The sequence below is a fragment of the Pseudopipra pipra genome, chromosome 14 (assembly GCF_036250125.1).
Source record: "Pseudopipra pipra isolate bDixPip1 chromosome 14, bDixPip1.hap1, whole genome shotgun sequence".
Lineage (NCBI taxonomy): Eukaryota > Metazoa > Chordata > Aves > Passeriformes > Pipridae > Pseudopipra > Pseudopipra pipra.
This window is the reverse complement of record NC_087562.1, coordinates 1549845-1570248: the sequence shown is the minus strand read 5'-3', so window position 1 is coordinate 1570248 and position 20404 is coordinate 1549845. Positions and strand designations below refer to the sequence as shown.

Sequence of the window (20404 nt, the reverse complement as noted above, 5' to 3'; positions counted from 1 at the left end):
TGTTTCCACTGCTTCTCCTACAAGGGCATCATTACAAACCTCCAAGACAACTGAAGTCTTTCCATGTGAAAGCCAAAGGACATATTAACAGCCACCTGGTGAAATCACAGTAGGTGATCCGGAGGCTGTGACTGAAGTTTCCTGATTTTGGTGATGCCCAGCATTTGAATTCTTCCATACAAAGGTAAGAGTGATGCCTCTTCTGACATGGACCTACTTAAGGTGAAGCTTTAACACTCAAACAGTACCTACTGGACAAAGACCTTAAGAGTTTATTGCTGCAAGCACTGCAGCAGGAAGCTGAGAGGCAGCTTTGCCTACCAGAACAAACACTACTCCTATTTATCCACTGAGCAACTTGAAGCAGCTGGAGTTGAGTTGCTTCATCTGTGCTTGTTTCCTCAGCCTGTAAAATGAAGCTTTTGTTCTCTCCTAGAGGACTTTAAGAACATCAGCATGTGTAGCACGTTGCTATCTAACACTAAACATAATCACTTCTAGCTGAAATTCCAATGACCATTTAGCTTGCCTTGGCCTTCGTGAGACTATATTTAAGGCACTAAAGTAGACAATCATTACTTTCACCGTGAAGGGCAATTGAGCCTCGTGTTGTAAGAAGAGTGGAAAAAATAAATTAGATACCTCTTACAAATGAGCTTCCTTTCCCCCCCCCCCCAAAGTGGACAAACCAGGAAGCTTTAACTGAAGAACCTGACTAGAAGAGCGGGGAGAACAAGAGTGTCAGGCATGTTTACCATCTCTAGCTCCTCAACGCGCAGCTGTTTGCGGCACTTCAGAGAGACCCTGTGCTCCTTGGCATCCTGCAGAGTGTCATTGCGCACAGTTGTGCTCAGACAGATCACCACATCCACCCTGCAGAAGAGAAAACAGCTTCTTACTCATCCACCCTTCACTGAACCAGCCAAGGTTGGTATTAGATCACCACACCAGAGAAACCGACTTCAATAATCCAAACACAATATAAAAAGCCTTGTGCATCTGTGCTTACTTCTACCAGGGGTACAGCTCTATGTAGAGCAACTGGACCACAATTAAACCCTAAATCTGATGCTACCTGATTGGAGTCTACATCCAAAGACAGGAATATATTCAAAACCCCACCTCACCTCTGCCCAGCAAGACCTTGGCTCTTAAGTCACGTCAGCACTTTAGAAAAGCTTTGCTTAATCTCAGAAATAGATGAAGGTGAATACCTACATAGCATTGCAAGCAATCCTTTTACACTATAGGAAGGGCATTGATATCATAAAATGCAAATAGTCTTGCTATCCACAAACAGGACTGACCTTGTGTGTAATTCAGCCTTACATCATTGCAGTAGGCCATTAAAAAAACCCCTTACACTGAATGAATAAACCAGCTAAAACAAGTGGGATATTTTCCCTTCCCAGATCAGCAACTGGAACAACAGCAGTCTGCCTGTTATAAGAAGATGAATCTAGCAAGGATATAAAACATTCTGGGACATGCAATCCACTAATTGTAATAATTAGCTATTTTCACAGCAAGAACAATAAAGAGGACAGGCTTGTATCCAGTAGAAATTTTGAAGAAGCAGGCAATGCCTCTGCCTTAAGCATCTGCAGAACACAGTCACTAAGGGAACACATACAAAACAATCAGCCTTTAAAGGAAGTCCAGTGTTTTCTGTCCTCTCATGAAATATCCTGTAACTTAATTACATATTTATACAATCAGACTGCTGTTTGGTCAGCATACATACTTTTTTTTGATGTTGGGGCAAAGTTTCAGCACATCCTCCTTGCAAGCCATTTTAAACTTGTATGAGAACCTAAAATCTTTCATTTGAACCTGCAAGAGAGAAGTGGGGAGAAAAACAACTTTGGTCACCTGGAGTTTAAAAAAAACCAAACTGAAACAAAAAATATTGCCCAAAAGAACACTTGCTGAATCATACAATCAGCAAATGCTTTTGTTCACAACTTGTTAGTGTGGAAGCAAGGGGAGATGCTGCACTGCTGAAGAAGTTGGGACCCTGTCTACCATGTGCCAGGGAGGAAGGAGAACCTGAAGTTAAATCAATCATCTCCAGAAGTGACCATTTATGATCACACATGCAAGTACAACTGTTTGAATTCACAGGAGCTCTTTAAATACAGTGGGAAATCAATCTCAAAGAAGGAGGGGTTTCATAAATCAACACCCTGAAAGAACAGAACAGGCTTCCACTGACAGAGGAAAGCATTGCTTACCAGCTGGAAATGAGTAACTCCAATTGCACATTTTTCATTCATTTCTTTCTGGTGTTTGTTCTGTATTAGACACTCCATCAGATCCCCAGAATCAATCTGGTTATCTGCAACCTCCTGAAAAAGAGATGGAAGGCTTAAAAATGAGCTACTCCTACAAGTCATGGTTCTTATGCTCCTTTAGACAACTGTGACCAGGAAACACTTAACTTACAGTCCCACCCTCTATGGTGAGCTTACTACTAACTGTTACTACTAACTGAGCACCCTGGAGCTGCACCACACAACTCTAGCACACAACTACATTCATAGGATTCAGAAAAGAACCATCTCAGGAACATGCACACTTCAGACTCAGGGGAACATACTAGAGACTCAATGCTTACATGACATATTATAATCAGTTGCCTTCACTGCTATTTAACTACTCAATCCTAGATCAGTGAAGTTATTTCAGCAGTGCTGAGCAGCTGCACAGAGTGGAGTGGCTACACACACTGGCTGCAGGTAAAGGAGAAGGAAAAATTGAACTCACTGTAAAGAGTGATTTTTGCAATTACAAGGCAGTTTTCATCTTCAAACTCTAGCTTTTATGCTAGGGCTCTGACAAGAGCAGGATTAGGTGGAACTAAGAATTTTTATTTTAGAGTGACTTTTAAACTAAAGACTTTTGAAACTGATTACCTCTGATTTTACTTTTGAAGTGTAGCAAGAACTAATACTAAAACCCTCTGATCTTTCCCATAAAGTGCTTTTTCCTCAAACATACACTGTTACAGAGAACTCACATGACAGAATGTCTGGATAATGGGCTCACATGCTCTCATCAGCAAGGCTTCAATTTGGATGTCCTGCAGAAAACATGTAATATTTCGTTTTCACAGTGAATAGACAAAAAAAAAGGCTGTGAAAAAAATCTTGTGATAAAAACTCAAACTCAAAACTGTTGCTCATTTCTCTTCCTCAAGAACCCCCCATGAAAACTTCCGTTGTATGGGATAAAAAGTATGTTCTTTGATCCCAGAGCTGCATTTCTGCAGCTCCTCTAACCTCAAGTTTTTTCACCATCATCAAAATGACATGCTTAACTAGACATGCTCAACTACTCCCTTTACCCCAGGCTGAAAACCACTCACCTCAGACTCCAGCTCAGTGAGGTTTCCCACTATGTCCCTGCAATCAGACACCAAGTCATCAAGATGGTCCTGAAGGCATTCCAGCTCCTACAGAAACAGACATTTTAGTGTGTGATCCAAGAACCCAAGCTGAAATTTTGGGCTTAAAACATTGTTACACATGTGAAACTGCCCTCCTCTTGGTAAAGCCCTAAATCTCATTTAATCCCACTCTCTACCAGCACTCCCACACACAAATGTAGTAGTGATTGAGAATGTTGGTGTAAGACATTACCACTTGCTCTCAAAGGCTGCATGATGGGCTTTCACTTCTGGAATATCACATTTAATTTGCCCTTTGCATAACCTTAAGGAGAGGTTAGTTACCCAAACTACAACCTATGATGGGCACTTCAAAAGGACAGTGGTGTGTGATCCACGGCATCTGCTGCCCAACAGCTCCTTCCCTACAGCCCTCCTGGGGCACAGCAATTTAACATCAAAGTATTTGTTGAAACTTTTGTTAAGTAGCTGCAGATGTTAGTTCAGTTCTGTATAAACACAGGAAGCATGTCAGTATTTGCCAAATGGAAATGGGATAAAGTTTATGTGGGAAATGTCAAGCTTGTAATAGAATATTACACATAAGAGATTGAGGGGGGTGAGGTTGCTTCATTAAAGTCCTTCTTGCTAACTAACCCCTTCCCCCTTCTCATTCAACTACACTTTTAAACCCACTGAATGAAGCCATGCAGTATGTGCAAAGCTTCTTTGTATCATCTCCACCTCTCAGTTTGGTGTAGATTATGTTTCATACTGCACTAATTTTTAATATATTCTTTGCTATAAAGAGGCAGCACGTAACAAGATGTCCCTTTAAGCCCTTTTTGCCCTGTCCCACCCTCCAGCTTCCCAACCAAAGCAGCGGTGATCTCGTGTGCAGTACCTGCCCTGTCTCTGTTTTTTCACTGCACCACTTCCCCAGGTCAATCATGCACTTGTCCTGGAGAACTGGGTCCAGCTTCACATCCATGGCTCGCTGGTGGAGGATCCTCTGGACCTCTGCTCTGCACTCCCGTGATAGCTGCAAGGAGGACAGGGACTGTTTAAGCACAGGGGGTCTCTAAATCCACACAGTGCAAAGAAGATGCTGTCAGGTAAAGTTCTGAGAGTGACCACAAATGCCATCATCAGTCCCAGAAAGCCCAGGAGTCCTGCACTGCTCAGCACAAGTCTGCCAGGGCCCCCAAAAGCAATCTGGGCTCCAAAAGAGTTTAGAGCTCTGTCGTTTAGTTTAGATAGAGGGTCCTCTCATTTCACTAAAATTAATTTTATATTCTTAAACCTGTACTTTGATTTTTGAAATGAGATGTCAGAGCAGGTCCCTAGGCTGTCTGCTGCACCACCCCCTTCTCTCTAAGCCACAGACTGCTTCTGGAGAAGGAAGTCAAAATAGCTCATGCCCTCAATACCAAATGGGAAGCCCAGAATGAGGCAATATAGTCCAGCTGTAATTTCTGCTCAGCAATCCCTACTGCAGCACATCAGAGTCAGCACTTGCAAGACAGGAAGAAACAAACTGTAGAAAACCAAGGGATACTGGTGTGGTGCTTATCAGACCTAAAATGCACCAGTTGAAGCTTAAAACTTCAAACATTTAAAAATCCAAACCACTGAAGTTATGTAGCATTTTGTCAACAGCACTGGAAAGAAGTACAGGCCTAACCTCCCAAGAGTTTGCTTTCCAACACTAAATTTCAAAATGACAGCTGCTCCCTTAGCCTACTTTCCACTAGAAAAACACATTTAAAAACCTTTTCTCTCTCTGATAGATTATTTGCAGGGTGGCTATTGATTTCTTTGGTCAGCACTAATATAAAATGGAATTAAAAAGTCTCAACTCAGCAGACTAAGAAACTGCATTAAATAAAAATTATTCCTAAAAGAGAGATGCTTTCAATCAATACTTGACCTCTGCCACAAAAGACCTTTTAAATCAAGCTGTGGAAATTAATTTTTAAGCCAGGCCACTGTGTAAACCACCAACTGCTGGGGGCTGTGTACACCACAGTGCCAAAAGAAATGGAAATGAGTACCCAGTTGCTTTCAACTGAGTGCCCTGATAAAGGCACGAGAGGGCAGCAAACTTGAAAAGAGCAGCTCTGAACTACAGATGCCATGATGGTGGATCTCCAGACTGCAGGGCAGCAAGTCAGATCCCTACTGTCTTCTTTAAAGACAGCATGAGCACATTTACCAGGACAGCACGCTCCACAGTACTGGAAGGATGTGTTATAGCAATAGGAAGAATTTAATGGAGTATAATCTGAAGCTGTACACAAATCAAAACTTAATTAGAAACAGCCAAGGAAAGCTGAGCTTGAAACTCTTTTAGCATAAAACCAATTTTGCAGCTATGCTAGCTATCTGCAAGGAATCACATTCCTCTTTGGAAAGACATGGGGGAGGACTTGCAGTGCATTGGACAGATATGTCAGTCGGTGTCAGTGCACAGTTCCCCCACTGGCCCATGTCACAGCCTGCTGGCCTATTCTGCCTTGCCAGAACAGCCACTTTCAGGGCACGCTTGAGGAGGAGTTGGGCACTCAAAGCACTGCAACTACCCCCTACAGTAAACGCTTCTGAAGCAGCTTTCATGAGTTCTGGCAGTTTTACCCCAGGGTGTCCAACTTCAAACGCGTGTGCAACCCTTCCATCACAGGTCAAAGGGCAGCAAGTTGCACATCAGCACTCACCCTCCTTCCTTGCTCCTCTGTGCGATAGGCATGCCTGTACAGGCAGGAGAAAACAGCCCCTGGAGGCATCATCTCACTGGTCTCATTCCAGCCATGGGTATGGCAGAGCCGGGAGGCATCTCCCTGACACTTGCGGTACAGGACTGTGTCCAACCTGCAAACACCAGGGTTATCACTGGCACCTCATTCAAACCTGCAACACTTTCGATATTCTGAAATGCTTCTGAGGCAGAAAATCCACTTCAAGTTTCAGGCACCACCACCACCACATCACTCAGCAGCAGTGTCTGACCAACTGAACCAACAGGCAGAAAAATGCCCATCACTCAGTTTGGAGTCAGCTCCGTATTCTTGCAAAAATAACACCGAAATCTTTAATTACAGATTAAATCTTCAACACTTCTTGAAGCACCTCCCATTCTCTTCTGCAGCATACCAGCCAAATGCTGACATGTGAGAAAAGAAATCATCTCCTCCATGTCCTAAAGCAGGAGAAAGGCAGGTACATTCCACATTTTGGTTGTATATCTTGCATGTACTTTGTACTGCTGCCATTCTGAAACACCACTTCCATAAAAATCTAAGTTCTGTCTGCCCTGGATTTGAGCCAACTGAAGACTCAGCATCCCTTGCTTTTGTATACAAGTGCAGATCTCTTAGGATGACAGTTAATTACAAGAAAGCTAAGTGCGATATTGCTACTTTCCAAAAAGGAAACCTGTGATTTCTACAACACTACAGAAGACAAACATCAAGTGATTTCAGTGGAGGGGCACAGCAAATGAAACAGCTTTTATAAGCCAGTTCTGGGGAACAGTGGTTAAACAAAGATGAGCTAATGCTGCCCAGCTTGTAATATAAATTTGAGTTATCTTTACTCCCAGTAAAATGCAAATACTCAATCTTCCTTCTTTCAGTCAATTAAGTTTGGCTCAAGCAATGAACTACCTGCTGGAAACATGGTACAGGCAGGAGAAATAACAATGAAGGGAAACAGGAAGGGGGAAAAAATTAAGTATTTTTGTGTACCTGTGGTGACAGTTATTGAGATGACTAAATAAACAGCCCCAAAGCCCTAAACTCTCTGGTTCACAAAGCCCCGGGTATTTTAAAAGCAGAAGGTTCACAGAGCATGCCAACTCTTAACTACTGGCAATGCTGCCCAAAAGACATGACTTGCTATGATTCAAGATTTTCCTAATGTTTGGTTCACACACCCCTTGCAGTAATGGAAGTCCATCACTTCTTGCCTTACACTCTTTGTGGCCACTGAGAACAATTTCTCAATTTCTTGCAGTAATCCCATTTAATGTACTCTACTTCCTCACCTCTCAATCTTCTTTAGAAGACAAGCCAAACACTTAATTCTTTCCTCACTGGTCATGTTTATCAAATTTATATTCTCCTCATCTTAACCAGCACAGACACAAGGGGCTTTGTAATCATTTAAAACAAAGCACTGCCATCTCTGGATGAGAAAGCTGGAAAAGCAGTGCTCCAAAGGGTATTACATCTGTTATACTGTAATCACACCTAGAGAATTTGAAAAAAGGCAGAAATGGAAGCAGGAAGTTTCTCACACAGTGTCCCTTTGTTGTACTGAAAAGCTTGGTTTCCATAAGTCCCATATTGTAGTACTCAGAGCAGATGCAAGTGGATGCCACCTGCACAGAAAGTGACCTTGAACTTCAGTACAGCCAGACAGAATTCTTTAAAGCTGCACTGAATTTCAGAGCCCAAACTTGAGCATTTTTTAGGGTTGCATCATTTCTCAGAGAGGACCTGATTTAAGTGGCATCACACCTTTTCTAAGCAGCTTTTGCTTCTACTGTTCTAGACAGGCATTAGCACCCTACAGACCTGGCACATTTAAAAATCCTCTTCTGAACCATCCTAAGCGACACTGCTTTACCAGGAACTGCAAATGCAAACAAACACTAAATACAAACATCATGTGAGCATAAATGTCATTTTACAGCACTCACTTCCAGTCACGAGATATAAAATACTGGAGCTCCAGGAGCCTGTGCTCACAGTCCTCCACCATCTTCTCAGTGTACAAGTGCTCCATCAGGCAAGACAGAATCCTGCAAACAGAAAAGTTAGGCCAGAGACTGTTAGAATCATGCTGGGCTTTCTTATAACAGCTGGTGTTGGCAAATCATTCTTTCCAATGAACCATAGATAAGAAGTTCAAAAGCAGTGAAGATCTTTCTTTTCCTTCCAAAAGATTACATCTAAACCAACTGTGTGTCAGATTTGTACCCTTTTAAATGCCATTGTTTTAGTTATCTCAGCAAGTCTGATATACAACAACAATCTTAAGGAGTATTCTATAGAAAAAACTGTCTTGGGAGGGGGAATATATTATCAGACTGGAGGCACCTGTCTCTGCACTATGGGTTTGCTTACCTGGACTTTCCAGGCTTGTCACTTTGTGATATTGCTGAAGACTTATGTAGTTAAGGAAATGAGCACATCAAATATTACAAATATTACAAAATCTAAGTGCCTGAGATAGCTACATCCTTCACCAGTGCTAAACCAGCCCTGTGACAAAAATACTGGCCTGCTTGTACAGCCAGAACGGAGACAGAGCTCAGGTCACACCTCCAGCCCTGCACGAATTGCCACTCTGGAGTCCCTCATTTCTGGACAGGTTTTAGTGTTCCTACTGCTCAGCCACACAACCTTCCTGGATGCCCCACTGAAAAGACAAATCAGTCCCAAGCGGGAGGCACCTACATGGGGTCCCCCGAGCGGATGTGCTTGCAGGCCGTCTGGATCACCGACTCGCAGGCCTCGTTGAGCGCGCGGTCGATGCGGTAATCGGCACCCGGGTCAGTCTCCTGGATCAGGGTCTGCAGCTGCAAGAAAGAAATTGTGGAGAGGAAGACAAGTGTTAACAACCTAAATTACAACCTCTCAGCGTGGCAATTCTATGCCAGCAGCAATGCTACCACGTACGACCTCTGCCCCACAGGGTTTGATTTTAAGTGCTTGTGCTGCCAACGCAATTGCCAGACATGGGAGTTCAGCACTGCTGAACCCTAATTATCATCATGAAGTAGCCCAGGAACATTGGGTGAGACCAGCCACTCACTGAAGGTCAACTCTAAAGCTGGACCACTTATGTACTAATTTACAGAACTGAACTGGTAAAATTTGCATACTGTATTTTTGATCTATCTTAATCTTTGGTGGCAACCTCATTCCATAAGGCTGATGATACCAAGCATGCAGATTTGTCATACTTTCATGAAGACTATTTCCAACTGAAACCCAAATCAATGCTTAAAGACCAGTTACCTAACTACAAACAAAAGTTAAAACAGTTTAATTGCCTGGAGAGGACACAAAGGTTTTATTGAAATACAATATAAAATGTCCTGTTCTGCTGTCCCAGGACCATTTCCTCAGGAATGTCTGCTCAAGCCTTTGGAAGCCAAGGTCTATACTATGCATTTTTTATTCATTTTTATATATATATATCCCACCACTCCCTTTATGACTTCAAAATACTTTCAAGTTGTCATAGGTAAATACTGTATGAACAGCTCCCTTCAAGTCTTTTCTTCTTGTGAAAATGTTATTCTGACAAAAGCTCCGGAAGAAGAGTTTTCTCTTATTAATAAGGAAACATCACCTAGCATGTTTAGCACTAAGTTTCAAAATCAGACCCAGAAACAGTCAATGGCATCTGAACATAAATTTGAGAGGTGTTTGCTGGGCCAGGGGAAGGGAACTTGGGTAAATCTCAATCAGTAGTTTTGGGCACAAGGGTAGCTTCTGGACTATAACTCAGCCCAGGATCCCCATGTCCCACTTCATTTTCCATCAAGCTGTGAATTCCCAAAGACTGACTGATAGCAGACTGGTATCATCATTTGACAGGCAAACATTTTTAGCTGACAAATTTGGAGAGGAAAGGAAAAAAAGAGGCAGAGAGCTTGCTTAGAAGGCACCTGCACACCAACATCAAATGGTCTAATGCTGTTAACATCCTGACACTCACTTAATGATTTTTGTCACTGGCCCTCAGCCCAACTAAATCAAAAGCACAGTCACAATTTTATTCTCCACCTTTTAAAGTCTGCACCTAAATACTATCCAGGAAACTCTAAGGGGCAAAGCCCTAACATCACAAAACACAGGGAAGAAAAAGGCATCAGAGAATTGGAGAAAATACAAGCTAGCACTATTTATCCAATAGGAAACTTATAATCATCAGGACAGACCACAGATTGCCTGGGAGGAAAGCAGGATTTCCTGCAACTCACTCTTGATCATGCCCAGCTTCAGCTTCTAAGGGATGCAGGCAGATCAGAACAGTGCTGCCTACCAAAAATTCTTGGGATATTTTCAGTAAAATAATAACAACAACAACAATAATAATAATTTTATATGCCTCTGACAGTGGTCCAACAAAAGCCAATATGAGACCCAGTTCATAACAGGGACAGCAGAAGTGAGAAGTGATGTGTTCTTTACAAACTTTGTAAGAGTCACTGCAAGGAGGAGAAGAATATTGTGGTTCTGCTGGTGCACACACACACAGCCTGCATGGATGGGCAATACTCTGCATATAAAGTGCTGGCATCACTTTGTGTCAGATGTTTATGTATCAAAAAGGTTCAAGTACGATTAGTGGAATTGGTGCCTCGAGGAAAATTGAGTGAATAGAACCACAAACCCAACACTTTATTACATACACAGATTAAATAAACTGGCCAGAGCATTATGTAGGCAGGATTCTTCATCAGATCTCAGTTTTATTGGTTTTTCTGTTGTTATCAAGTGGAAGAGGCCAAAATCCACTGGGTACAAGAGCTTGGAAGCAGCAAAGCACCTCCTTGTCCTTCCAGACTGTTTTGGGCACTACTGCAGAATTCACTGTCTCAGTTCTCAACCACATGCAAGATGTGCAGCACCAAGCCAGCTGCCATGACAGCAGGGAAGAAGGAATAATTTGGCACAGTGATAAAAGTGAAGGTTGTATAGGATCTTCCTTCCTCCCAGAACAAACCCTTGCAGCTGAAAAAAAGGAGCTGGATAAACTTGACAGTTTTCTGAACTTTTATGTTCAGATATGGAGCTCAATTAACAATGAATTATCAGTTGTATTAGAAACTGGAAACAAAAAAAAAATGCCCTTTAAGCAGAGATTATAGTTTTACACACTCAAGGGACTGAACAGAAAAAAAAACAAAGATGAGACCAGGGCACCACAGAAGCTACACATTTGAAAAACGACTTGTCAACAGCTCTAGTATAAAATATTCCTTCCATTAAGCAACACCAACACCACAGGTGCTAGACATTGCCAGTACAGCTGTAGAGCTGATGCTCACAATTAAGTGACACTTCTATCTGCTGTCTGATGACTTACAGAATTGCAGACCCACCCTCCCCATGTGGAGGATTCCTTAAGATCACAGTTTGGCAAGATGGGGCTGAACCCACACTCAGTTCTTTTTCTGACTTAGGCTGAACCACTTATGTTGCACAGAAAGCCATTGTTCTTCTACCATTCACAGGACACAATGGGCATTTTGAAAAGTTCATTGAACAAACCCGAGACAAAAGCCCCACACAGCTCAAACATTTGGGTCTAGATGTGCTTCTTGCCCAACAGCACAGTTAAGCATGAGCACAAACTCTTGTATGCAAGATCACTCTGGCTGAGGTGTCTCACAAGAAATGGAACTTCCCAGATCAAAATACTGGGGCTTGAGAATATCTTGAAATGCATTTCATTGACAGCTTTAAATACAAATAATCAGTCACATTCTACCTGCAGGAAAGGGTAAGAGCAGATGCTCCTGTAGGAAAATAAAACCACAGAGGTTCTTTGGTTATGTTTTGTTGGTTTAGGACTCTTTTATGTTGTTTTTGGCAGATAGGTAAACATCTTCCTTTCATAAGGTTGAATCAGAGTAAACCTTCACAGACACAAGAGCAAAACCAGATCCAAATTAAATGTTTCCTCTTTCAGCTTCCTTGGGCAAACTGCCTAGGCAGGGGTGTCTGGTCATGGAGCTTCTAGAAGGAAGAACTTCAGGACAAGACCTATTGCTTTGAGTTAGCCAAGAAATCAAGGTGCTGTATTAGCATTACCTAATGATGCTGCTAAAAGCATGGAGACATGAGTTTTTGACTCTACAGGGAAGACAGCTGAAGATGGACCCCAAGCACTGCAGCCAGCTCTGCTGGGACCACCCCAGGGCACCCTTCCTGTTCTACTCTGTTTCTGCAGGTGAAAACATAGAGGTGCCACAGAGCAGCACTTCCACCATCAACAACCACAGCAGAACCAGATGTCAAAGGTGCTCTCTAGGTACCCAAAAGGAACTCTGAGAGGATGGATGTCTAACTTGCCTTCTTCAGGGCCTGTCATATGGGCCAACCTCACATGACAAGGAGTTGGAGTCTATTGCACAAGTCACACAATATCTGAAGGGTTTCAGACAATAACAGTCTCTTCCATGAAAAGCTAATTTGGAAGGTAAAAGCAGGAAGCTGATTCTAACACAATAAATCAAAACAGAACAAAGCCACTGGCAGCTGAGACAATCCTTACCATTCAAATACAAAAAATAACAATAAATTATTTAGTACCTCAAAAGTTGTCGGCAGCTATATAATAGTACCATGTCAGTCTTCAGGAACTCAGATCATTGGAATGTTTATCACAGTCTTGCAATAATCTATTTCCTCTTGCCCAGAAGAATAAGGACAAGCTAATTGTATTTTATAAAATCAACACTTAATTTGCTCCTGCTGTGTTTTGCAGAGAACAGAACACATTTAACTTGAAGGGGAGTCACGGACAAGCCGTACTATTGCATCAACTTACTGTACAAAAATAAAGCAGTAGCTCAAGTATAAGAGAACTGTAAAAACCCCAAACTTGCTACAGATTTCTACAGATATTTTTCTTTAAAAGTTCGAAATCACTTATCATTTTTGGGGGTCTCCTGTGTTGACTTATGACTTGCTCCGAACCCACCCTTCATGACCTGGAAGTCATTCCCAAGATGAACTGATCTTATCACAGTTTGCAAATAATCATGTTCTGAGGCAGCAGGTTCAATTTCACATTTAAACAGGAACAAATATGCAGTTTTTCACACAAGGGCTGCAAAGCACAAGTCACACACTCCAGCTCCCCGCAGAAACGACTCAAACTGCGCAGCTGCTGCTCCAACACACCTGGTATTTGTGCAGAAATGAGCTTCAGCACAAAACACCCTTACCAAAACTGAACAGATATTAATTTACCTGTGATAATATACACAAGCTGGCACCATAAGGGGCTCAGGCTTTAAGCTGTTGGTTCCATATATTGCAGAAGTCACGATTGTACATCTCCCCAAATTCCTACATCAGCACTAATATCCCTCACCAGTTTTGTCATTGATGCCACTTTTCTGGGCTCATGGACGAGTATTAAGTACAAAAATGTAATATATTAAAAAGCACTAATGAGTCTGAACGAAAATTAAATTATTGTTTTCAATGTAAAAAAACCACAAACAGGATGTAGCCGGGCCAAAATGAAAAGGCAAAATAATTATCCCAATTTACAAAGGTATTTTGGAGAAAAATTGCATTTCCTTCAGTGGCTGCAACTCCACCAACATGCAGCAGTCTGTTGTACCTCTCTGTCCCTGAAGTTCCATTTCCATCGTTTAAGTTGAATGAAATAAAAAAAAACTGAGTGGGAAGGTGCTTCGAGAAGGTTTTGTGCATTTCCAAGGACATGGCATAGGGGGAAAAGCAGAGAGGGAATATTTTAAAATTACAAAAAGCAAGTTTCCCTACATCTTGCACCCAGGAGAGAATTTCATGACCTGAAAGCTGTTGGAGAAGAACTACGGGAGATCCAACACAAAATCCAGAGCAGGACAATCCAAAATGTATTTTTCTGAGGGGGAAAAAACCCCACCATAACTAATGTGCACCAGGTATCATAACTAATGATACCAGGTTACACTTCATACCATGACCACTCACACAACTGCCTCCAGCAGTCACTGGCAGCCGGCAGAGCCAGGCTGACTCCAGCAGAACCTCCATCACGGAGCAAAATGTTAACAGACAAATCAGTGCTTCTACCAACAGAGCAAAGCCCAGGTGAAGTGACAGAAGAGCATCTTACTGCCTGCTGACAGTTGAGGCCGACGTTGCCCTTCTCCCCCCGCACCACCTTCATGAGGCAGTGCAGGGTGCGGCCCTTGCGGTGCAGGCCCGAGCAGTGGTGCTCGATCTCCCCTCGGCAGCTCAGGATGATTTCCGGGCTCAGCGAGAAGTCCTCCATCAGCATGCGCCGGTAATCCAACATCTCACCCTGGCACTCGCTGCTCACTTGTCGACCTGAGCCAAGAGAACAAGATGTGATTTAGTTTCAGTGCTTAGCAGAGCCCTTCTTGACCTGAGCTGCCATTGTGTTGGAAGAGCAGGGACAATGTCCGTGCTCTGAACAACACCACACTGACACGAGAGTGCTGGAGAGGACGTGCTGGCATTAAACCAGCGTTGAGGTAGCTCCTGTGGTTTAAATGAACCTGTAAAATACAGCCAGTCCAAGGATTCAACATGCTTTCAAAAAAAAAAAAAAAAAAACAGGATTCCTGAAAGATTCTCATAATCTTATTTTGGATTTCACATTATAGGAGTTGCTTCTGAAGAACATCCGAGAGTGCCCAGTGGGTCTGCAGTTCTGTAGCACAAGTCAGCTTTACCCCATATGCTCAAGGGCTCATTTTTCCACTGTGTAAGTCTCCTCTGGCAGTTCACCAGTTTGATATGTAACTGGGGGAGGAATTTGTCAGGACAGCAGGTTAAACGTTTTCTCTGAGGAGAAGGTTTTCTAGAGCAATAGCAAATAAATGCTCAGGAAGCCAAAAACCAGACTAGAACAAGAGCATGCATGGAGTGTTTAATAAACCACTGCAGCTGCACAGAAATCTAGCTGTAGTAAATACTTAGATCTGGTATAAGCTTTCCTGCAGTCCCCATGAAGACAGTTTGGGGTTTTTTTTAATCCAAAGGACCATGTTAGTTTTTTTGTTACATCCTCCCCCCAGTCCTCATCACAACCTATTCATATGTGCACAACACCCCATGGAACAGGAGACACCCCAACAGGGGCTCCCAGGCATTGTAACACAGACACTTGGAGCTGTGTGGAATAATTACTGTTCCTCCTGGGCTATGCTTTGTGTCAGACACTGCAGAACCTGCTCCACCGTGAAAGTGGAAGTTAATAACTGAACAGCAGTCTCCTGCATGTAATTCAGGAAAGCACCTGCTCTACCTGCAGGGAGAAGGAAAAAAGATCCCACAACTTTTTTACAAGCAGGACACATCATTTCCACATCAATCAGAAGCAATGAGTTATTAAAACGCACAATGCAGGGATTGCTTCTGGAGCCTTTCCCTCCCATGCCAGAGGCACTGCAGCATGGAGCCCTGCTGCAAAGCCACCCAGCTGCACGCCGAGGGGAAAACCAAGCAGTTCTCCAGTGCAGATCTAGAGGATGTAGCACATCATTTCACATGTTATGGCAACTTCACAGAGAACCTTTAGCATGGTCCTGCTGCATTCAGCCCTCTAATGCCTTTGGGACAGCAGCTGCTGTTAGGGCATGTCCAGCTTACACCAATTTAAATGAACAAAAATAATATTCTCACACTTGCCTTCTTTTATTTAGGAAAAAACTAGAGCTAGAGAAATTAAGGCATTTACCCAAGCTCCTGAACTGCAAGAAAGACATCATTTACAGGAGGCAGAGGACTGAGTATCCCTGGTTTTCCCTGAGTGAGGATAAACAGGTTCTCTATTCTATGTTTTAACCTTGTAGCATATTTAATGCTTACTACACAAAGGAGGAAAAGAGCTGCTTGAATTCACAGTGAATAGAAGGATTTGCAACTACACATCAGCAGTCCAAGTGGGATTTGGTATTTTGCATTTTAAACTTCTTGTCTACACAACAGGAGACAGCAGTTTACTCAGTCATTCTCCTTGTCAAAACAGCAGTGGTGAAAGCACCACAATGTGGAAACTTGCCTCTGAACCAAAGTTTGGAAAAAGGTACCTGGAGAAGGGGACTGTCAGTACATGTTGAAGGTGAGGAAACTTTTAAAATCACGGTCCCAGCATGTCTTTAATTGCACTTACCTCTGTGCACTGCAGACTCCAAGCACATCAACAGGTAGGAGAGCCGGGCTTCCCGGGAGCGGGGAAGGTTCTCCACGTTACACCGGTACTTCTTCAGGTCGCTCTTACAGGACTTGGCCAGCGAGTAACTGACTTTGTAGTCTTGGGCAATCAGCTTCTGGCGGGTGGTCAGTGCATCACGACACTGCAGGGGGGACATGGGGACGATGGAATGAGCTCCTGTGTGCTGGTGGCAGAGAGCTGGACCTCCTGCTTTTAAGTTTTCAAGTTGCATTTCAAAAAAACAACTCATGCTTTAAAATTCATGTGTTTAAGCTGGACTGCAGTTAAATTTCATTTGTCTCATAGAAACCACACAGTTAACAATGCACACTGAGGTCAATAGATCAAGGGTTTCAAAGGCAGCAGCTCTCTGCAGAGCACTTCTCAAAACTGCACATTCATCCAGCTCTTTGTGAAGAGCTGTGGCTGAGAGCGTGACTCACTCTCGGTAACTAGGATCGGTTGCTGACATTTATCCCAGCTGTGGTACATGTTCACCCCATGCCCTCAAGAAATAACTTTTTCCAGTCACATTTAGAAAATAGTGTGTTCCTTGGATTTGTTCTGCAACGCACTGAGCAGATGACAGCAGATAAAACAGTCTAACCGTGGGAATTTCTAGCCATTTTCCACGACTGGTGAGGTTCACGAGGATGCACTGTGGCCAAACCCAAACCCAGCAGCTGCAAGACCAACCCTCTAAATTTCATCTGAAAAAGGGCCTGTAAAAACACTGTTACACTTGGCAGCTTTTGGTTCAAATTATATGAAAATTAAATCTGAGGGTGGCAGGAAATTCAGAATAGCTCAAGCCAATTTGTCCATTCTCAGCCTATTTGAAAGGAAGGGAAACAGTGCATAGGTAGGGTAGGGAGAACAGGGAGCAGTCTTAGTACAAGGAACAGAGGAGCCCTAGAGCCCTCTCCCCACTTCCTTACACCAGGTTTTTGACTTTTCTCCCCCTCCTTCCCACACCTACTTTAGGACCTGGAAAGTCCTACTCTGAGATATTCCCATTTCCTCTTTCATGCTCCTGTGCCATGATTGGGATCTTGGGACTGGTCAAACTTACAGCTCTGGACACAGGGAGACACAGGCTCGCAGATACCTCATCCCCTGAGGGAGGGAAAGGCTGGATACAGCCAGGGAGCCAGTTCTGGATTACACAAAGCCACCCACCAGGCAGCTATTGCTGGCTACGTGTGTATGCACAGCTGACACCACAGGCAAGCAGGGACTCTTTCCTGGGTAACAGCTTCTACAAAACTAGAGACTTTGCAGATGGTCCAACTTTGGCAGCTACAAGAGTGAGAACTACATTTAGTGCTCTGCAAACTGCACCCTCAGAGCATCCACCCCTCTCTCCCTACCAAGTCATCTGCCACAGCTTTGTCTAACCCCCTCTACACCTTACATTCATACCTTAGACAGCCCATCATGGAAAACACTCCTCAGAAACTACCACTGTCCCTGTATATCTGAAAACAGGTTAAGCAAAAGCACCAGTTCATTGCAGTAACACACTACAAAATGGAGCTTTGTTTCAAGCCCTCAGTGATCACTCTTTCAGATCTGACTCTGTTAATTGGAACCAAGCTGTCAGATAGCTTTAAAGAAAAGGAAATTAGTCTGATCCCTCTAGGACTCTGAATAGGGCTCCTTCAGTGGATCTTCTCTGGGAAGATCTTTACAGACATCCATCTTCATATTGTTTCAGACAGATTATATAATTCCATACAACCCAAAACACTATGATGCTGCTTCCAAAAATCACTGAAGGCATTGCTGCCTTCCCAAAACACCTACACAAATACAAACTTTTTTCCAGACTGGCTGTCCAGAAAAACACTTTTTTGCTGTTGTTGCAAAACACATCTTCAGGAAAATCATAAGGAAAACTTCAGCAACTATGATGAGCTATGCATCATTCTGCAGAGAATGTGCTACTTGAAAACAGTGAAACAAATGCAGCTTCCTGTGCTGAGGCACTCAGACATTTTGTTTCTAATCTGTACATTAGGACAGCATTTATCCAAGGCTTACCCCAGCATGATGCGACTGCTACTTTAAACACTCAATCACAGTGCTACCACTTGAGCTCTGTGTCTGCCTTCCCAAATTACCCACCAAAAGCTTTGATTTATTTAAATCCTTAACTTTAAAGGCTGAAACTTGACACACAAAAAATATCAAAGTAAAAGAATTTGTTAAAGCAGCCGATTATCCGACCACGTAGATGACGGATTTTCCTTGACACTGGAAAAGAATAATGCAGTCTGGACTGAGGAATGATCTGATGATTTCTTCAGTAAGGATCTGTCTCAGTAGGATACCTACCTTTTCACTCATTGATTCTTCGAACTTGTGATTAAAGAGGCACTTGTAGACTCGGCCTTCCCCAGCCTGAGTCTGAAACAGAACAGTAACATTTACAGTTAATATTAGGATTTGCAATGCTTAATGAGAGGACTGAACTTCACCTAAGGGCTTCTTTTTTTTAAACTACTAACATGCTAGAGTTAATATTTCAAATGACAGCAATACCTTCTATGCAATGAAAATCTTTAACATTTTATTGCATTTAAAAAAACCCCAGTCTTGCTCATCACCCTTTCAGTGTGAAGACTCTCAGCTGACACAGGTACTTCAGACTGAACAATGCAGCTTTCCAGCTCATGGCTCCAAGGATAAGGAGTGCTACAAGTAACATCAGACCAGCTTACCCTGTGCAACAAACAGCTCACAGCCGTAGAAAGGAGAGGTCACCCACCTCCACTGCCTCCTCCCCACTCCCTGTCACAGCAGCTCTGAGGCCCATTAAACCATTTATGACAATTCAGTTCATTAACACGCTGGGAATAATGCCTGTTTGTTGGGTCAGTGCATTTAATAGTGGATTTATTGCAGAATGACAGCTACGAGCTGTCTATTTGCAGTATTATGCATTACCACTCAGGCTCCAGTCTACCATTTCATTCCTTCTTCCAGCAGAGGTTTGTGTTTTTTAATGGATCACTGTAGAGACAAGGCAGGAGGAGAAGCACTCACGTTTTCACAGAATCGCTCTCTGTCGTCTCGGCACGCGAAGTAGAGATGCCGGTCCAGGTGGAAGTCATCTGAGGAGAGCTCAGCTACACGAAGAATTGCTTTCTTACACTGATCAGAAACCTGAATTCGAGGATCAGTCTCCTCTGCCTCCTTCACCAGGCCTTTTTCCAGGCATGCCACCACCTCTCCTTGTGAGTGAGCATCCTATGGGAGAAGAACGAGACGACATCCGTAACCAAGCATTTATGTAATCAAGTGATCTGTGATTCTGGCTAAGTACAATATTAATTAAGCAACACTGTCTACATATAGACTTCCAAAAGTTCAGCCTAAACCACAGTTACATTCAGAGGAGGCAACAGTTAATATCTGTACTAACCACACTTTATACACCACCATCCTGCTGATGGTCACCATGAAATCCCCCCTCCAATGCTATGGGCTTGTTTTAATGTGACTTAATGAGATTATCACTACTTAGTCACACTGCTCAGAGCAGTTTACCAAAACAGCCAAATTATCTTTAATCTGACACAGCTCTCTTGGCACCATGGCAACAGCAAGCAACAGCATCACATTAAGAACATACTTGGGAGAGAAAAATCATAGTTCTGCCATGCTGAGACAAGCCTTCAGCTTGGGGGGTGAAAATTCGTGATGCTAAAAAGGCCACAGAGGAGCTTTGACCAATGTAGGCTTCTCAATGCTAATTCCTCCATTAAGAGAATCAAAAACTGCAAAGCATTCAAGGGTAAATGAAGTCTTGGACAAAGCAGTTCTGGCCCAGTGCTGTGCACCACATCCATTGTCCTGCAGGCCTGGACACAACTCTGGACTATGAACAGCAACTGTCAATAAACACAGAGAGCCTGTGCTTTGTTTGAAAGCCTGGAAGAAGCTGGGCAAAGCTCAGCAAAGCTCCATTTAGCTTCCTACATCCTTTTTACGTGTTTAGAAAGAGAACCATACCCCCTCTATACCTCTGGATGAATTCTTCTGCTACAGATTTCTCAAGGCTTCTGCAGG

The 20404-nt window shown here is 43.1% G+C and overlaps 1 protein-coding gene across 1 annotated transcript in view; it reads right to left on the bottom strand.

The window, feature by feature from the left end:
* GLG1 (golgi glycoprotein 1) overlaps nt 1-20404 on the bottom strand; it is a 79778-nt gene that overhangs the window by 12623 nt on the left and 46751 nt on the right. The window contains exons 5-17 of the mRNA XM_064670679.1: nt 19379-19582; nt 18668-18739; nt 16289-16472; nt 14264-14478; nt 8848-8969; nt 8088-8189; nt 6103-6256; nt 4293-4430; nt 3368-3454; nt 3020-3082; nt 2235-2348; nt 1745-1833; nt 756-873 (exon numbers count right to left, since the gene is read on the bottom strand). Coding sequence (XP_064526749.1) covers nt 756-873; nt 1745-1833; nt 2235-2348; nt 3020-3082; nt 3368-3454; nt 4293-4430; nt 6103-6256; nt 8088-8189; nt 8848-8969; nt 14264-14478; nt 16289-16472; nt 18668-18739; nt 19379-19582 — 1662 coding nt within the window. The remainder of the gene's footprint in view (nt 1-755; nt 874-1744; nt 1834-2234; nt 2349-3019; nt 3083-3367; nt 3455-4292; nt 4431-6102; nt 6257-8087; nt 8190-8847; nt 8970-14263; nt 14479-16288; nt 16473-18667; nt 18740-19378; nt 19583-20404) is intronic.